Source organism: Capsicum annuum, chromosome 4 (assembly GCF_002878395.1).
Source record: "Capsicum annuum cultivar UCD-10X-F1 chromosome 4, UCD10Xv1.1, whole genome shotgun sequence".
Taxonomy (NCBI): domain Eukaryota; kingdom Viridiplantae; phylum Streptophyta; class Magnoliopsida; order Solanales; family Solanaceae; genus Capsicum; species Capsicum annuum.
The window spans coordinates 188,810,822-188,831,173 of NC_061114.1; the positions used below are offsets into that span (position 1 = coordinate 188,810,822).

Sequence of the window (20,352 nt, forward strand, 5' to 3'; positions counted from 1 at the left end):
ACAAATGGGTAACTTATAATATTATTTTTAAGTAAAAATAAATGGAGAGAGTAATATGTATATAATTATATTTTTTGTATATTAGATTAACGGCTGTAACTATTTAATCAAACGGCCGAATATGTTAAAAGGCCCTATACGATTGACGCAGTTGTCATCGGACGATTTGCGTAGACCTTTTTTTTTTTTGACAGATGATTTGCGTAGACTACTACCCAAAATTTTTAACTACAGTTTTTTTATTTTTAATAACTGTGGTGTCCGGATCAACTTACGCGCATCTCAACTAATTCCACGGGATACCTGCCATCTCCGACCAGCAAGATGTACACATAACTCTGTCCATCGAGGCTAAAACAGATGGAAAAATATCACTTACTGTTTTTCTCTGTTAGAAATTCAGATTACAACATTTTGCTTTTTCTTACTTTTCGTTTTTCAAAAATTTTGTTTAGTTATACATCAGAGTCTAATTTTTCACTCCAACATGAGGTTAGGCTTTGCAAGTTTGAAAAACTTGTTCTAACCACCCTTTCAAGTAAAGAACTTTTTTCCCCTCATAAAATTTCAACAATTTTTTAAGTAAGGTGCATATTTCAAGCACAATTTTAATTAATGCCTAATAAAAGCAGGGGCGGGGGAAAGGAAAAGAAAGAAATTGGAGTTCATAACCAATTGAAATTAACTCGTCAAAAAGAACTCTTTAGCCAATATATTTCGGAAAATCAACCAACCAGAAGTGCTGTACAACATCAAATGTTACATCAGAGCGTCGAATTCTAGTGTACAAAAGCCTCGGTAACACTAACACATGATTTTTGACTCGGTAATATTAATACATGTTTGTTTTCTTTGTCAATTTGACAACACCACATTTGATTTCCAGCTGAATAAGTACCAAGTTAACCATCTCTCTTCTTGGATTGCTCTGAAAGATACCTGCATCACATCCAAAATTTCAGGGTTGAGCTACAAATCTAACCAAAAAAAGGTAGTAGCACTACGGTCATTTGGTGTGCGGGATGGGATAGACTAGTTAGTCCCACCATTTTACAAATGGGATAGCTAATCCCACCGTTTTAGTACAAATGGTAGGTAGAATAAAATAATCCTAAGACTAGTTAATACCCTAAAATATGCGGGATAAAATAATTCCGTATTTTATACCCGGATTGTTATCCCTATCCTGCATACCAAACAAACCCCTAGAATATGTTATCCTCTAATGAATATTAACCCAATCCTGCTATGACAGCACTTCAAATTATAACACCAGAAAAGAAAGTAGTATTACATGCCCTTAAAATCACTCCACTGTCGTCTACCTTTGACCTACACAGGGAATTCTTACACTGATGCATTTAAAGGTTCCATCATAATGAATACTTTCTTTCTTTTGATCACAAAATTGTTCGGGTGAGCTTCGGCACACCTCGACTATTTCACCCACACCTGCTATCTCCACCCAACAGAGGTACCCAGTAACTCTACCCACTACATCTTAGGCAGATGATGAGAAAGATATCACCAGCAATTTTTTTTGTCTCATGACCAGCAACTGAACACTTCATGCAACTAACCTTTATTAGAGTAAAGTCACTAAACTGAAGAGGTGACATTTTAACTTCAACCAGGAAATTTAGGTTTATGAGTTTGCGTGGTCTGATTCTAACACAGCTTGCTTTCAAGTTTTTTTTTTTTTGAAGTTACCACATTTGCAAGAGTTTGGTGTTAAGCAATAGTTTTCATAGAAAGGTACACTGGAGCATATAAGATAATCCATGGAAGATTCGAATTTCACATAAACTTACTTTCCAGTGTAAAAGCTGCTGAGTACCATGCATTCAGCACTTCCTTTAGATCTGTCTCCAAGCCTGCAACTTTCTCTGCAGCAACAGGGTTCATCGTCTCTATTTGTTTTCCTGAAATTAGAAAAAGTAAAACAAAGTTCTTACAGGAATATATTGAGAATATAATTAAATAATAAAAAATGTGCTCTCTCTAACAGCTTAAGCTTTTAGATGAGGTGGTCACACACTTCAACATGGTATCAGAGCAGGCAAAGGTTTTGGGATCGAATCTCACCGGTCAACCATTATTAAAAAGAAGTTCCACGTGTTTGGCCGATGAAAAAAGATCAGGCCCGCACGTGAGGGGGCGTGGTGAGAATATAATTAAACAATAAAAAGTGTGCTCTCTCTAACAGCTTAAGCTTTTAGATGAGATGGTCACACACTTCAACACAATAGAAGGACATTTGTGAAATTGAAGTTCTTTATCTCACATCATATTGGACTTTTGTCTTCATCTCTTCATTTTTACCTCTTAAATATGGGGTAGTTTCCCTTCCTTTTCATTAATAAACTATTTACTTAAAAGTTTGTTGAATAGATAGATATCGTACTTGCATCACCTATGCAGATGATCAAGGTGGTTTTTAAATGAACCAAGTGTAAGCAAATCTAACAAATCTGTCACACCAGCTAATTATGGCCCAGATCATCAAACTCTTTATTTATTAGAGAAAAGAGAGCCCAGATCATCGAACTCTTTATTTATTAGAGAAAAGAGGGCCCAGAACATCATCAGAACAAGAGAAGAAATTAAAAGAATATTTCTTTAAGTGTATTTTTTCCTTCCAGATACCTAAGCTACCAACTAAGTCAGTTATCTATTTCACTGTACTCAGTGGATAAGTTGTTGGCCATTTGCATAAAATAAAGGTGATTTTGACATCATTAACATGCAGTGGTTTCTACTTGAAGGTAGAAAGAAAAATGACTGCTCCAAAACAATCCTATCCAAATCTAAACACTTGGCCAGTTCATCCAAAACTCTATTTGTAACTAATAGTTAAAAACAGTCAGTCAATAAGGAGGCTCCGATCACAAGTAATCAGGGCAATTCACATTAATTGTAGGTGGAAGATATCATATTAACCCACAGTAAAGCAATTCAAGAATATCTCTTCCCATCTAAAATTGTTCACCTCCAATCAATGCAGTTTTTTGTGTATCTCACATTCTCACAATTTCTTCTTTTCTCTCCAAGGTAAGTCATCAACATGCACGCCCAACTACCAGGATGAGAACTGCTAGTATTCAGGTAGCAGGACCTATCATCAATGGACTTAGATTGCTCGATTGCCTGCGACCTGAGATATTTTCTATTGAACCTAAAGCAAATCTCTTCATATGTAATCCATAATCAATCAAGTCAAAACTTGTTCTCCCCTCCACCCCCACCCCTGCTCTCTTTCTCCAACTCCCTCTTCTTCTTGTCCGTTTCATTTCACCTCATTATGTAATATAAAACTGAAGGATTTTGCATTCATTACCACATCACACCCTAGACATTAAAAAAACAGTCATGCGTTCTATTATCAAGAGAGCTGCTCACCTTCCTTTGCAAATGAATCCAGTAAAGCCGTGTTAGAAGCTTGTTTTAAAGAGGAGAGTGCTTTTCTGCAGCTTCCATTGCTATGGTAACCAAATTAGGGTTTTGTGGAAGTGAGTTTTTTCCTTGAACACATTGTAAAGAAGCATCGCATGTTTTGTCATCCTGATTTCCACACAAACAACAAGGTGATGCGGTGCATGGAGACACCCAACTTTGGCATCCATATGGGCAGTAGAAAGAAGATTCTGTTGGATTTAAATTCTGTGATGCATAAGCTTGATGTTCTTGTGAAGTATAATCAGAATTTTGATCACCCGAGATGCCAAACTGGTTAAGTTGCTGCAAAATCTTTTGCCTCTGATCCTCAAGTTCATAATATTTGTAAAGTAACTGGTTGTAATCTTCTACACTCAGTGAATGGACGCTCTGTATGGCCTTATCCTGGGTGTTTTGCTCATTCAGTTGGCCAGTATGGTTTTCAGGAGGAACTGCCTCGGAAAAGGAATTTTCTTTTACTGATGGAAAGCTGCTTGAATCCCCCATTTCTGTAGTGGTATCTGGTGCAACTTTGCTGCTATCATCTCCCTCCCTGTTGCTTCATCCATACATGTGAAACCAAAAACAAAAAGGAATAAAGGAGCACGTCAATCTCCAGACAATTAAATGACTTTTTTCCTGATGTGACTTGTAAATCATAAAAGGAACCTTCTAAGCTCATTGTTTCCGTCATCACGAGCTGTCAAGTTCTCCTCATTGCTGCTAGCTTTAGCTCCTTTATTATGCATAATCTGGAAATTAGAAAGAAAAACATCAAGAGAAACATATAAAATTTTCTTAGAAAGGAAGGAGTAAGAAATGATAACAGTCAGTAAATAAGTATTGTCTTTGCTTCTAGGCTATGTACAATAATAGTTGTGGCTTAAATTTGACTCTCTTTATGGAAGGGGCCAGGATGAAGATTGATTTGGAGAGATTGAGCAAAACGCAGGTTGTATGGAAGCTAGAGAAGTTAGGAGTCGTCGAAAGTATGGCCAATGCAGAAAGTAGTGGAATCAAAATTAGTAGACCAACTTTCCATGTGAAAACAGCCAGCAGAATGGAAGACACAGAGGAAACTTTTACTTAACAACAACATACCCAGTGTAATCACACAAGCAGGGTCTAGAGAGAATAGATTGTACGCAATCTTAACCTCTACCTCGTAGAGATAGAGAGGATGCTTCCGAGAAACCTTCAGCTACCAGGAAACTTTTACCTGAGCGCAGATAAAGACAAAAAATTATCTCTCATAATATAACAACAACAACAAAGTGGGGTATGGGGAGGGTAGGTGTACGCAGTCCATACCACTACCTCAGATGAGGTAGAGAGGCTGTTTCCGATGGAGCCCCGCCTCAGGACACAAACAGAAAAAAGACATAATATAAGCAAAAAACAAAATGGAATAACACACCAATATATAATAACAGAAACAAGACACACACAAGGTAGTACAAGACACTACGAGCTGGAAACTTCAAGACACACGCATAGCACTTACGATCACAAGCACGGCTACAAACAAAGCACTCCTACCTACTAGCAAGGACGCACTCCCACCTACTAACCCTCTACCCTAATCTGCGACCTCCACACCTTCCTGTCTAGGGTCATGTCCTCCGTAAGTTGTAACTGCTTCATCTCATCTCTAATCAGTAACTGCTTCATCTCATCTCTAATCACCTCCTTTCAATATTTCTTCGGCCTGTGTCTACCTCGCCTGAAACCATCCATAACCAACCTCTCACACCTCCGAACTGCGGCATCTGTGCACCTCATCATCATACGCTCAAACCATTTCAACCTAACTTCCCACATCTTGTCCTACACCGAAGTCACTCTCACCTTCTCTCGAATAATGTCATTTCTAACCCTATCTCTCCAAGTATATCCACACATCCATCGCAGCATCCTCATCTCCGCGTAGCACATCCTTGATAGTAAATACAATGACCTACACCATTGATAGTCTCTTTTAACGGGACTGTTTGTCATAGTAGTTCACTATTCCCCAGAAATTACTTTAAAAGAACTATACCACTAAGACTATCTCTGGTACATATATTATAGGAAATGATTTTTTCACTTTCATAACACAAAGCAACATTTTATCCCTCCTTGTCCCTCTTTCTTTTCCTTATTCCAGCAGCACACAATTCTCTAATGCTACTCCTACTACACAATATAATGGAATCCACACTGCTTCTATTTTTTTCCTCGCCCTCATCTCTTACCAGGTGACCACTTGAGAACAATAATTTCAGATACATGGGGCAGCAAAGAACATCATAATTCATCCCCTTGACATACTAGAACCCAATGTCAAATAAATGAAAGCACAATTAACTTTGAAAAGATAGGTCCTCCTGTAAATATCCTTTTCTTGAGTCCAACTTAATGATCTTTTCACAATATCCAACTGCATAGCGCCTTTCTCAAGACTAAAGGTCAACGGCAAACGCAGTCAAGTGAAAAACTAACCAAAAAAAGATTAACTATGTTGCTACTCTGCCTAAGCCTTGGTTGGGAGTTACCTGGCACCATGCTAGTCAGAATTAGTGGGTACTTGGTAGAATAGTCAGGTGCATTACAAGATGACCCGGAAACAATTGTTATCAAGACCAAATGGCTCTCTTACATAAATTAAACCTCCATCAGCTTCGCATACCATATTCCTTTTATCCACGAACAATAGAATCAATACTCTAGCCTTATGAATTTCGTATTGGTAGTTGATACTAACAGGATAAAACAAACACGGGTTTTGTTAAATGTTCTTCCAGAATGTCTAGAATTGAAGCATAATTCTCGTAAACAGAAAAAGGAAATTATTGGGCTCTCTCATGGTGATGATAAGATACTTGGGATAGAAAGAAAAAGTCAAAAGAGAAAGCAAGCTATTGCATATGTAACATTAAAACAACAGTTACCATCAATTCCAAAACTAGACGGTCAAATGAACCACATATATCCATTCCCAAAGGTGGAGCCAGGTAGGACCGCGGGGTTCATCCAAACCCTCTTTGGTAGAAAATTACACTATCTACACATAATAAAATTACTCTTCACATATATATAGTAGATGTTGAACCACTTCGACTTCTTCACATGCTCACATTTCATATATCAAACCCCCCAGTGAAAATCCCAGCTCAGCCACTATCCGTTCAGCTCCTTTTGGATTACATTTACCAAAAATATAGCACAAAAGTCCAAAATTATGACCAAGTAAAGAAAGAATACAAATGATTAGATGATTACTAATACACCTATAAAGAGGAGAAATTACGAAGGATTAGGGTTCGGCAGAACTGCCTTGAAAGAAAAGATCGAAAATACAGAAATGAGAAAATGCAATCAAGTTTTTTGTTCCTAACATATAGTAGCCGTTTGGCCCTGAAACTTTTTACTTTTTTTTCCCAAAAATTATTTCACTTTTAGTGAAAACAATATGTGTTTGGCCATGAGAATTTCAAATAGAATTTGAAATCATATTTGGAAAAAAAGTTGTTTTCACTTTTTTCATTCATACCTCTCTCACAAAATTTCAACAAAACAAATTCATATTCATGGCCAAACACAACTTCAACTTCAATTTCAACTCCAGAAAATTATGATTTTCATGACCAAATAGGGCATTAAGTCAGGTAGCTTATGAACGAACTTAGAACTTTCTAGTATTTTCCATTTGTACCCAAAAAAAGAATACAATGGAAACTTCTACTTGGATAGGTGACATGCATTTGCAGATGTTGAAGTGTGGCTACTGGTTCAATGAAGTTGAATTGAGCACCAAGAAAACAAACACTCGGTCATTTCAGGGGTACCTGTTGTCTGTTTCTGGTGTCGAGGGGCAAGTATCCTAGAATTGGTCGAGCGCAAGCTGGCATTTATAAAAAAGAAAAATAATAAAAAATAGAAAGGTAGTGGGGGTGAAGGGAGAACCTTATACTTGGATACGGCATCGTTGAAGGCATTGCCGAGAGCTGAATCATCCCATAGATCGTCTTTCCCCATTTTTGCTTTCTACTTTCTGCTTCAATGAGTTACAGATAAATTGGAGCAGCGAGGTTCAAGCTACTGTGTTTTTGCAAGGGTTTAACTTTTGGCTCGTTTGGTATGCGCGGTCTGACAATCTTGATTAAATATTATTTGTTCCGTTTTAATTTATTTATCTTAATTTAAATTATATTAAAAAATTTGTGTTTCAAAAAAAAAAAAAAAAGCAACTCAAGTAGAGCATGCTACTATATAGGTGCTAATTATTTAATGAAACAATAGTTTTAATAATTATATATGTTGTCTAAGAATTATTTTAGATTATTATTTTATGCGTCATATAAATATATCTCATATACGTGTTTATCGTTCGCCTCTTTCTTCTCTTCTTTTATTTTCTCTATGTATCTGTATTTCACAATGTATATATGATTCGTAATTTAATGAATTTATGTATTTAATATTAATTCTATGAGGTAAATATCACTTTTGAAAGCACATACATTTTATATATTAGAAGGGTTGATTTCAACGTATATGTTTAGTGTAAAAATATTTCAAAATTTAATGAATTTGTGTATCTAATAGTAATTTCTATGAATGTAGATATCAATTTTGAAAGCACATATTTTATTTATACTAGTTTAGTATACGTGCGTTGCACGTGAATTTCATGTTTATTAATAAAACTTCTTTATAACCTTTCTGAGGGTTTATTTTTTTCCTTTTACCTTTTCGGAATTTAAATATTTGACCATAATTTAATTAAGTGTTTATTAAAAAGAAAAAAAATTGAAATATATACCATTTAGAAAAATATTTACATACATAGCTCATGAAATTAATTACACACGTGAGGCCCATTTCTATGTGAGCTATAACTCTGTACAATAACATACTACTTTATACAACTTTATACTCTTATACACATATGAATAAACATGTATAATAGCGAATAAGAGCTATTTATACACACTGTTACATTGCTATACATCGTATACATAACTACACCCTCTCCAAGTTCACCGTCGGAGTCTACACTAGTTGGATTCCTTCTCTATTAGTATAGACTTCCTCCATCATTGAAACACCATATCGCCACCTCACTTTCTCCGATAGACCACTTGCGTAATAATTGAAAGTTGGGCTAAAAGATATAAATATTTTACTCTAATGATTATACATGATAATTGTCCTTATTAAAAAGCACGAATATAAATATTAATTGACCAAAATATCATTTAAATATTGAATGACTTCATAAATCTTTTTCCATAAATAAATTCAAAATTACATAAGTTCCTGAGAAATTCAAATAAGAAAAAAAATTCAATGGTCAAAACTCCAATTAGTATTTGTACAGGGTGGTCTTAATTTTTCCAAAACTCCAATTAATTTTTTCCAATTGAAAATCTAGCTTTAAAGGTCAAATAGGGAAATGATATTTCGTTGTCCAACTTGAAAGTTGCAATGAAAAAAATAATTAAAAATTATTTATCAGATTGTAACCACGATATTTTTATCACTAACGAATACTAATTTCCAAAACTGATTAATATCAATCCTATTTTTTGAGGTTTAGATCCTTTCCCGTGTGAACCTTCGCCAGCTAGTTTGTTGTACTCCCTATATTCACTTTTACTTGTCATGTTTCGCTTCTCGAGAGTCGAAAGTCAAATTACATGAACATTAACTAATATTTTTATATGCATTTTTCATCATATTAATATGAGAATTGTTGCATCTTATAACATTTTTCGTTTAGTTTTTGACTATCAACAATTTAATGGGGAGAGTAATATTTATTTCAGTGCACAAAAATGCTATAAAAATAGTGCTTTACTAAATATTTTACCGAGAATTCACTCGGTTAGTTTGTGTAGGTGCCTTGCACATATTATTTATCGAATTTATGTTTTGTGCACTATTAATGTACAAAATATTCTACATCATTAGCTAAACTTGACTTGCTATTGCAGGTTATCTAATTTTTTCTTTTAAAATTTTTATGTAAATAATTGAATAAACTTTAACAACAAGTAAAATTAAATGATAGTGTAAAATATTTTGTCCACTGACAACTTACCTTACAAATATGAAAAGAAAACCCAAAAATCTAACTAATATACTCACAATGAACATGTAGTTCATCTCAGTCACTGTAAAATTGTCAATAACTAATTAAATTATAAAAATAATTAGTTATTACATGTTTTTTTATTATTATGATAAGCATGATGTGTAGTTGTTTATAACTTTATGAAACAATAATTGGAATCTCTATTTTTTTTCCTTTAAAATTTTTCAATTTTTATGTCTTTTATATTTTTTTTGGATAAATAATTTGTGTTCTTATCTATTATTATTTTGGAAGAGTGTTAGAAAACTTTGAATAAAAATTTTTGTTAGAAAACTTTGAATAACAAATTTTGTAGGATAGTAATTTAAGTAAGGAAAGGGTTTACGTTTACATAAGTAGAATCTTATTTGATATTAAATTCCTAAATATTAGGAGTTCCTATATAGTTTAATTAAGGAAAAAAAACTAATTCTCACACTTTTATTTAATTTGAAAAATTTAAATATTAGAAAAATAATTAAATAAATATTTTTGTATAGTGTACCAAATATAGTGTATAAGTTTGGACTACCGAATTTCATTAACCTCATATTCAAGAACGTGTCAAGTGCTTCTACATTGTCTTCTTGGCATGACTTTCTTGATATTCTCGATCAGTCATCTGAGATCTAATCACATGTAGAAAATCATAAATAAATTTATCTCTTTAATCATAGCATATATGAAGATTTTATAACAAAGAACCTTTTCAATTTAGTATTTGTCTATGAATAATATTTTCTCCGTTTTGTTTTAGTTTGCCCTTATTGACTTGACACATCCCTTGAGAAATTATTTAATAGAGGCTTATTTTACTAAATTAACCCTATAAATTATGCATTGAAAATATGAATTTGAGTAAATACACTTTGTTTAATCATTTAATGTTTAGGGTAATATTGGAAGAACATAATAAAATTCTCTTGATTTCATGAAAGATATAACTAAATTGAAACAAATATTTTTAGAAAGAGGGTAACTAAAACGAAACGGAAGGAGTACCTTATAATCTATTTATTGTAAACTTCAAGAACATTCTAAAATTTTGTGAAACTCACCTCAAATCACAAGTAAATTTAACTTTTTACTCATAAATAATATCAAAATTGTAAACATCAAGAACGTACTAAAATTTGGTGAAACTTACCTCAAATCACAAATAAATTAATCTCTATAATCATAGAAACTATCAAGATTGTACATCAAAAAAATATTAAAATTTTTTAAAAACTTAGTCAAATCACAAGCAAATTATCCATTTAAAAAAATAATAAATATATAAGTTTAAACAAAAGATCGACTTTTTGATTTATATAAATACTATCAAAATTTTAAATCAAAAACAGTTTAAAATTTTAAAAAACACATCTCAAATTATAAGTAAATTTATTTTTTCAATCAAAAAAAACTTTTTAATTAGTAAGTGTCAATTAAAAATACATGATAATTATTTTATTGTGTCATGTGATTCTTTCCTATCTCTAATTTGGCAACTACTTAGTCTATTAAAAATATTAAACTTTCTGTAGTTGAACGTACCGCATCATATTTGCTTGCAAATACTAATGCCTCTTTGTTTTCGTCTGTTTTCAGCTTTTGAATTTTACACATCTCACAATGACCATTTTTCCTGGACCTGAGATGAAATATGATAGTAGGAATATATTCTGGCGTAGAAAGCATACATATAAATTCTGATTCATGATATTATTTAAAATATATCCTACTATAAATTTTGATGATACATATAAATTTTGATTCATGATATTATTCATACAATAATTAATAACTTAAAATATTTAAAAGACATATAGAAATTTTATTGACTCTTACCAAGAAACCCTTCTACTCCCACTTAATTACATATCATGTCCCAATATATAATAATTTCATTGTTTCATCATAATAATTTAAATATTTAATATATTCTATTAATTTATATTAATTAACTATAACTACATATTGGAAGTAAATTTTTTTTATTTATTTAATTGGCTATCATGTTCAAAACTAATTTGTTATCACAAATCATAATAATTAATAACTTAAAATATTTAAAAGACATATAAAAATTTTACTGAATCACATTATTTTAGCAATGCCACATAAATTGAGATAAAAGAAAAAGTACTGCAAATCATAATAATTAACAACTTAAAATATTTAAAAGATATATAAACATTTTAGTTGACTCTCAAAATTGTATCGAAGACACATAAATTGGGACACAAGCAGTAAATATATTATTTTATAATTACGTAAAAATTATTATAAATCAAAATAATTAACAAGTTAAAATACTTTTTTAAAAATAGATAAAAGTTCTATTCAACTCTCAAAATTTTATCGGTGCAACATAAATCATGACAAAATAAAAAATTATCTTAATTATTTGTAACTAAATATTTAAAGTAAATAAATTTTATCATTTTAATTGACTTTTATATAAAAAATAATCTTTTTATTTATTTATTTATTTTAGTAAATTTAAATTTTAAAAATATTTTTTTCTTATATAGAAATACTAATATCTAAACTTAACTCTAAATCTTTAAAGTACAAAATTAATAAATTTAATTTAATAAAATAAATTTCTAATGAATATTTGCTTAGAATTTGTGTTGGGTCAATATGTATCAAGTTAAAAAGAAATAAATAAAAATATATAGTAAAATTTTATTATTGTGAAAGATAAATATAATGCACTATCCACTAATGTTTAATAATATCATATTTTGCATATGCAAATATAGCATCCCGTATTTAATTAATATACTATTCCGGTGAATTATCGATGATTACTATTGGATATGATAAAATTATATTAATTTTTTTAGTAATAATATAATCAATCGCTCTTAATTAATTATTATGAGTCATCTAGGTATTAAAAAAATAAATAATATTTAATGAAAAATAAAATAGACATAAAATATGAAATTAACTTTTAATGCTTTAAATTAAATTTTAGTATTTCGAACGATGATTTTACTATATCACTCCTCATTAAAAATCATTTATGTATTAGAATAAAAAGAATAACAAAATGATATGTCAACATAAAATATTTGATTGACTATCAAAATTATATTAGTGCCACATAATTTGGGACGGGACAAAAAAAGATATAAAGCAACATATATTATTTGAAAATGAAATAAAAAGTACTATAAATAACAATAATTAACAAAAAAAAATTGACTGATTTCTACTTCAGCTGCTTCAATTTTGATTTTACTATATCACTCCTAATTAATTATTATGGTCATTTAAGCACTGTGCCACATAAGTTGAGATAGAAAAAATATTATAAATCACAATGATAAAATATTTAAATTATTTAAAAATTATAATTGGTTGTCGTCGACACAAAATTCTGGACAAGGACAGTAGCATATATTATTATAAAATTACATAAAACGTATTATAAATTACAATTGTTAAAAACTTAAAATATCTAAAAATAATTTAATATGTTATATATTTCAAAAAAATTACATGAAAAATATTAGAAATCACAATAATTAACAACTTAAAAAATTTAAAAGATATAAAATATTTGGTCGACTCTTGAAATTATATTAGTGTCACTGAAATTGGAATAGAAGAAAAGTATTATAAATTACAATAATTAAAAACTTAAATTATTTTTTAAATATAATTGACTATCAATGCCACAATAATTTGGACAAGAAAAGTAACGTATATTAATTTGAAAATTACATAAAAATATTATAAATTACGATAGTTAACAACTTAAATTATCTAAATACGTATTAAAATAACATATGTTGAACTCATGCTAGATTCCGAAGGAATCCTAGAAAACATATGCATCTTTTTATTAAAATATTTTATTTAAATATATCAAGATCGAAAGACAAATAAATATCTTAATATTGGACCCGTGCTGACACGGGTTATGCTCCTCTAGTAATCTTTAGAATATTTGGTTAGATATATACTTTTTTCATCGCCATCCTCATTGTTTTCTTCTTGTTGTTGTTAAATATATATAAATTCACTTTTTATAATGTTGGATCCATGTTAGCACGGATTTTTCCGTGCTAGTAACTATATATGCATAAGTTTGTATCAACTTATATGAATGTATCTACATATTCACTATCAATTATATAATAAATCAATATATCTGTATCCAATATCAATTTCATCCGAGGTATTCAATATTGATTTCATCTTATGTATTTGATATCAAATGCCAAGTGTACTTAAGTATTTGTGTATATCTGTTTTCATTGTTTTTGTGCATATAATTATAAGTATTTATTTATAAATTTAATATACAGACATGTAACTTATTAATGTGGTGCCTTAAGAGTTGATTCTTTTTTAATAGTTTTTATAAATTGTGAGGTCTTATTTAGGAGATTTTTTTTGTAATTCTAAATTACAAAGGTTCAGATGGTTGGGACGTGTAATGAGAAGATGGACGATTTTTTTATTGCCAAGGCATGAGAGGTTGATTATGGATGAATTAAAACCTCCTTTGTCATCCACTTGTTCTCCTCTCAATATTTAGCTTGAATTACTTTGCCCCAATATGCTTGAGGCTCTTGTGAATACCTCCATAACCATTTAAGTCTAAGAACCTTACTTTGTAATTTCAAATTTCTTACTCCTAAACCCCCCTGTTTCTCCCCCCATGGAACCTTGTTCCACTTGACTAAATGTTGGACGGTAGAATCATTTTCTTTGATCCCATTCCATAGAAAATCTCGCCTTATTTTATTTAATCTCTATATCACCTCAATAGGAATGGGAAGAATGGATATCATATAAGTAGGCAAGACATCCAAAACTGAATTAATGAGAATGACTCTGCCTCCCAAGGAAATATATTGAGATTTTCATCTAGTAAGCTTCTTATCACATTTTTCAATCACAGGATTCCAAATGTTTAGAGTCTTTGACTTGGCTCCTAAACGCATGCCCAGATACATAGTAGGCAAGGAACCAATTTCCCCTCCCAGAATCCCAGACAGATCCACCATATTAGAGACTTCATTAATAGGGTACAACTGACTTTTTCTCCAATTGATGTGCAATCTTGAAACACCTTCAAACAACACCAAGGCTAATCTCAGAATCAATAGTTGCCTTTCATCCGCATCACAAAATATTAGCATGTTATCGGCATACTGTAGGTGAGTTACTTCCATGTTGCCAGTTGAGTTTGAGGTTGGAGAAGTAGCTACCTCAAAACCTCTGAGGCATTCATTTTCCCTGCCCATCTTAATCATGTTATTTAGGCCCTCCATGACAATGATAAAAAGAAAGGGGGAAAGAAGATCTCCCTGCCTCAGACCCCTTTGAGCAAGAAAGGAAACATCAGGTGCACCATTTATAAAAATTGAGAATCTGACAGTGGAGATACAATATCTCATTCACCGGATCTGTCCTTCCAAAACCCATACATGAAAGCATTCTTATCAAAAATTCCCAATCCACATGGTCATATGCCTTTTCTATGTCCAACTTGTACAAAATTCTGGCCTTCTTCTGAGTGATTCTAGAGTCAAATATTTCATTTGCAATTAGAATAACATCCATTATAAAAGAATTTAGTAGTATTCCATCAGTCAATGGAACTCAGTGAACTCAATCCAATTCAGTTAAACAATATAACCAACAATAGTTCAGTCAGGCCTAGTATGAACTAGAAATTAGTTCAATATCTATTCAGTTAGGAGTAGGATTCAATACCGAGTTAACCCGAGATGGGGGAATTCTTGCCAGCAGAGGGTTTGACCCTTAGTAGCAATCCCTGTGTTACTGAACTACGTAGCCAATATAGGTTGAGATATTTTTCGGCTAGATATTATGAGGGTTGATACATCTCATTCGATTTTTCCTGTCAACGAGGGTTGACGAAAGAGCTTCCTATTAGAGAGGTTTAACTCACAGCTTGTCTTTACTCATGGCATGGTATTGGCACCCTTCTAATTGGGGTTACAGGTTGGACCCCAATCTATTTAGAAAGGGGCATGTTGGTTAGATAATTACCTCCTATAGTCTCAATTTTAGATTCAGTCTCAGTATAAAACTCAGTTCAGTTTTACAGATTCAGGACTGTCAGACACAATCACTCCATTCAGTACAGAACTTAGTATAGTTCCACAAAATCAAGACTGTCAGATACAATCATTTAGTTATCAGTAATTCAGTATCAGTATACTCAGTTATCAGTTAATCAATATTCAGATTCAATATCCATTATTTTCACGATCTCAGTTATCATATACGTATTCATGCATGTACTCCTATTCAGTTATATTTATGTCATTCAGTCAGTATTGTTCATGCATATGAACCCATGAATTTCAGTCTACCTCACTTAGCATACCAGTACATTCAAAGTACTGACGCATACTTTTCTCTTATGCTATGATGTCTTATATCATAGGTTCAGATGTACAGGCTCCTAATCATCCCTAGTAGTTACAGATGAGTTAGTGGCGAGTCCTCATAATTTGAGGACATGATTATTATTTTAGAATTTCAGTTTTATTTTAGTAGCTGGAGTTAGTTGGGGACTTGTCCCATCAACTGCATATTTCAGACAGTTTAGAGGCTTTTCAGACTAGAGTATTTTTAGACAGATGTTTCAGTTTTGGTATTTTTATACCGTATTCAGTTTTATTTTAGTAGTGAACCTTATCACATATTTTTGGCCTAATTTCTACATATTACAAAATTATCATTTAGTTAATGCAGCAGGTACTAGACATGGGTTAGCTTGTGGCCCTTTAGGATTATGAGCACCATATAGCGTTTGGGGTACTGACTCGGGGGGTTACAAACTTGGTATTAGAGCCTAAGGTTCAACAAAGTCCTAGAAAGTCTGAAAGCCACATCTAGTAGACTCTTGTGTATGGGTGTGTGATGTATGAGCTGATGCTAACATATTTGAGGCTTTTAACTGAGAATAATTGTAAATTCTTAAGCAACTTTTGTCATTTTGGATTGTTTTATCTTTGATTTTACAGTAGAAGCTAAGATGCTAGAGAACTAACAAGGGTGGAAGCAAAAGAGTTAAAATTTGAAGCAAATAGAGGATAAGTATGGCTGACGATAAGTATGGCTGACGACATTTTTGATAAGTCATCAGCCCTGTGATAAGTTATCAGCTTCACCGTCAGCCTTAGACAGAGAATGGACCTCAGTTGAGAGTTGTGACGATATTTTGTGATAAGCCGTCAAGGAGTTGATAGGTCGTCAAAATTACCGTTAGCCTAAGGCAGAACAAGAGAGCAGAGGTAGAGACGTGACAACATTCGTGGTAAGTCATCAAGGATCTAATAGGCCATCACAGTTCATGGTCAGCCTAAGGCAACGAATAACAAAAGCGAAGAGGAGCTGACGATATTTGTGATAAGTTGTCAGCCTCCTGATAAGGCATCACGGATGGGTCACCTGTCCCAGAATTGCCGAACTTTATGATTTTTTTCCATAATTAGGGTGAACTATAAGCATTGTTTAGGGTTTTCTGCGAAGTTCTGAACATCTTTTGGAGACACATATTTTGTTACTTTTCTCTCTAGTTTCTTGGCTTGAAAAACAATTAACTTTGAAGATATTTCCATCAATATTTTGGGATTCCTATGTGATCTAATATAAGAATCACTAGTCATTATTCATCTTGTGGTAAGTTTATCTTTCAAATCATGAATACAACTAGTTGTTTCGATTATTACATTATGAGTGGCTAAATTCCTTTAACCCGAATTATGGGATCTAGGGTTAAGTCTTGATAAGGTGCTAAGTGTTCAAGATTCAAAAGGTAATAGGACTTCTTGATAATTTCGAGGTTTTAATTATCCTCTATTGGTTTCAAATGATAAATAACACCTACTTTGGTTTGCTTGAGAAAGAAATCAATTATAGTAGGAAGTGAACTATCAATAGGGACTTGGAAGCTACCAACCTTCCATTTAATAATTGATGCTGTAATAAGGTTGATTAACCTGAGGTAAAGTCTGGTCAGTGAATATAAATTCCCTAAGTCCGAGAGGATTAGGTAATTAAATGCTTAAGTAGGTCGAGAGATATTTAGGCATAATTTCGATAAAGATAATCTGTTGTACTACCTACTGTGAGAATCTTGAATCACTAATAGCATCTGTCAAGTATCAAAACCCCTAGTGAACATAATTTTGTGTTTTCCATAAACTCTTGATTACAAACACTGAAACTAAAGTGACTAACAATTACTTGTTAAACTAAAAACCCCCATTTCAGGAAACATCCAACTATTAGTTGATTAAATAGCAAACGACTTAAGTTCACACCATATTCCCTGTGGGATTTGACCCCAACCTAGTTGGGTTATATATTGACAACGATCGCTTACATTCTTATTAGAGAGGTGTAGTTTGAGCGTTATAAAAAATGGCACCGTTACCGGGGGCTACGGTTGTAAATTGAAGTTTATGTGCGCTAATTGACTGTTAGTCAAGTTTCCTAGTTTTACGTTTATTTGTTATTTTGGTTTATTATAGATATTTGTAGTGTATACCAAGAACAAGAAGTTCCGAAGAACCATTATTACCACTTAATCTAGAACAACAGCGAATTAAAAGAATGGCAGACCAGCAAGAGGCTGACAGATTAGCAGCCTTTGCTAGAGCTCAGATGAATGTGCAAAATATCGGTCAACAAGCACGACATCCAAAACCTGAGGATGAAGATTTGGGAGACGAGGAGTTGCTAAATCCTGGTAACCCAAGGCATGCAAAGCAAATAGCTGCACCAGTACAGCGTAATGCTAATAGGAATCGTCTATTTCAAGAAAGGCAAGAATACCAGTCGGTCCAGTACGACCTCAATGATAATGATAATGGAATGGATGGAGTAGGTGCAATGGGTGAAATTATTCGTACACGTTGGCAGCTGGGGAAAAATTTAACATTATGATTACTATGATTTAACTCCTCAATCTGAAGTGGTTGTTTGGTGGCCTTCCTGGGGATGACTTGAACTTGCATCTGGTGAACTTTGTCGCCATCTGTAAATCTTTTGATAACCCAGGAGTGGTCCAGAATGCTATTTGATTGAGATTGTTTCTGCTGTCTCTCTCTGGGAGGAAACACTGTGGCTTAATAAGCTGACACTCGATTCTATAACCAACTGGAGGCAGTTGAAAGGAGCTTTCCTAGAAAGGTTCTTTTTTTCTTCTAGGAGGGTACAGTTGAGGGATGAATCAACAACTTTAGGCATCTCCCAACTGAAGCCTTTTATAAAACCTGGGAGAGATTCAAGAAGAAGCTGACAGAGTGTCTGAACCACAACATGACGGACATACACTTGATGGAGACTTTGTAGAAAGCTCTTAACTCTGTTACAAAACCAATTGTAGATAATGCTGCTAGTGTTTCGTTTGTTGATCTTACATTCCCAGAGGCTTCAGAAATGCTAGAGAGAATGACCAAACAGAGTCGGGCATACCAGAGACTCTGTGGTAGCTAGCCCCACTATTTTTGTGGGTATGACTATGGAACAATGCAGAAGAGATGAGGAGAGTGAGCAAGACATGGATCACCTTAAAACGCAAATGGACTTGCTAACCAAACACTTGCTATCAGGAAAGACTGAGAAGGTGAAAGTTGTGGGGTCTCAGGATAGAGTTGATGTTGATACAAAAGAAGAGGCGAATTATGTTAATAGTCAGGGGGGTTTCTGAGACAATGACCATTATTATGATAAACTTGGTTATAAAGATAGGGAGCAGGGAAATTGGAGGAAAAATAATGATAGGAGTGGGCTCTATGTTCCTCCTGGAAATCATGAGGCTGCTACAATAAGTTCTGAAAAGATGTCCATGGAGGACATGATGGCTAAGTTGTTGAAGGGAATGGAGGCTACCAACTCTGGTGTGACCACCATATAGACTGATCTATCATTTATCAGTCAGTTGATAAACTCACACTCCACTACAATCAAATAGTTGGAGCAGCAGATAAGCCAACTCTCCATAACATTCAACTAGAGAAAGAGCAGAACATTACCAAGTGATACGGTCCAAAATCTGCAGAATGATGGCTCATGTATGGCGATTACCACTAGAAGTGGTAAGGTATTACTTAGACCTTCTATGGCCAAACATATAGTTGATGAGGTAGGCAATGATGAACTGAAAGAAGGTGGTCTAGTAGAGTCTGAGAAGCTAGGTAATGCTGATGGTGCTCTGGAGAAAGGAAAAGAGAAGGAGAATGAGGTAGTGTTGAAAACTCTCCCAAGACCACCAACTCCATTTCCTCAACGATTGAATAAAAAATATAATAATGCAAAATTCAGCAAATTCATGGCAATGCTCAAACAATTGACGGTGAATGTGCCATTGGTTGAGGTACTTGAGCAAATGCCAGGATATGCAAAGTTTATGAAAGACCTTGTCACGAAGAAACAGAAGGTTAGCGATGAGCTAAAAGATAATCTTTTTTATTGTGGCACTATCTCCACAAGGTCTTTAGTGCAGAAAAAGAAAGACCCAGGAGTATTTACCATCCCATGCATTATTGGGTCCTTGAATTTTACAAAAGTACTATGCGATTTGGGAGCTAGTATAAACCTAATGCTACTTGCCGTGTACAAGAAACTGGGTTTGGAAGATCTAACTCTGGCAAACATGCAGTTAGTGATGGTGGATGGGTTTGTAAAGCGGCCAGTGAGCATATTACATGATGTCTTGGTAAAGGTGGCCGATTTTATTCTGCCTGCTTATTTTGTAGTCCTAGACTGTGAGATGGACTTCGAAGTACCCATCATCCTGGGTA

General features: G+C 33.1%; 2 protein-coding genes across 20 annotated transcripts; both read right to left on the reverse strand.

The window, feature by feature from the left end:
- Positions 1-681: 681 nt before the first annotated feature.
- On the reverse strand, positions 682-7,554 carry LOC107867645. Of its 19 annotated transcripts, none has more exons than XR_007054502.1 (6): positions 7,384-7,550; positions 4,598-4,654; positions 4,105-4,187; positions 3,400-3,994; positions 1,812-1,922; positions 682-939 (listed from the first exon to the last, which is right to left on the reverse strand). XR_007054502.1 is itself a non-coding variant. In XM_047410872.1 (3 exons), the coding sequence occupies exons 1-3, from the start codon at positions 7,453-7,455 to the stop codon at positions 3,445-3,447; spliced, it is 705 nt and encodes a 234-aa protein (XP_047266828.1). In that variant the 5' UTR covers positions 7,456-7,554; the 3' UTR covers positions 3,399-3,444. The 19 variants fall into 19 exon arrangements, 1 of the variants encoding a protein (XP_047266828.1); XR_001673253.2 differs by having other exon boundaries at positions 4,537-4,654; XR_007054499.1 differs by lacking the exon at positions 7,384-7,550 and adding an exon at positions 6,501-7,046.
- A 6,873-nt stretch (positions 7,555-14,427) lies between these two features.
- On the reverse strand, positions 14,428-14,964 carry LOC124898027. Its single transcript, XM_047411643.1, has one exon. It carries the CDS (start codon positions 14,962-14,964, stop codon positions 14,428-14,430), a length of 537 nt encoding a protein of 178 aa, XP_047267599.1.
- Positions 14,965-20,352: the final 5,388 nt, after the last annotated feature.

What these genes read in the sequence shown, in the direction of transcription:
- LOC107867645 (XM_047410872.1), bottom strand. Translation starts at nt 7,455, where the DNA reads ATGGGGAAAGACGATCTATGGGATGATTCAGCTCTCGGCAATGCCTTC. An exon ending in ATGCCGTATCCAAGTATAAG is followed by an intron (nt 4,188 to 7,383) that starts GTTCTCCCTTCA and finishes TCTAATTTCCAG; the next exon opens with ATTATGCATAATAAAGGAGC. An exon ending in GGAAACAATGAGCTTAGAAG is followed by an intron (nt 3,995 to 4,104) that starts GTTCCTTTTATG and finishes GTATGGATGAAG; the next exon opens with CAACAGGGAGGGAGATGATA.
- LOC124898027 (XM_047411643.1), bottom strand. Translation starts at nt 14,964, where the DNA reads ATGAGATATTGTATCTCCACTGTCAGATTCTCAATTTTTATAAATGGT.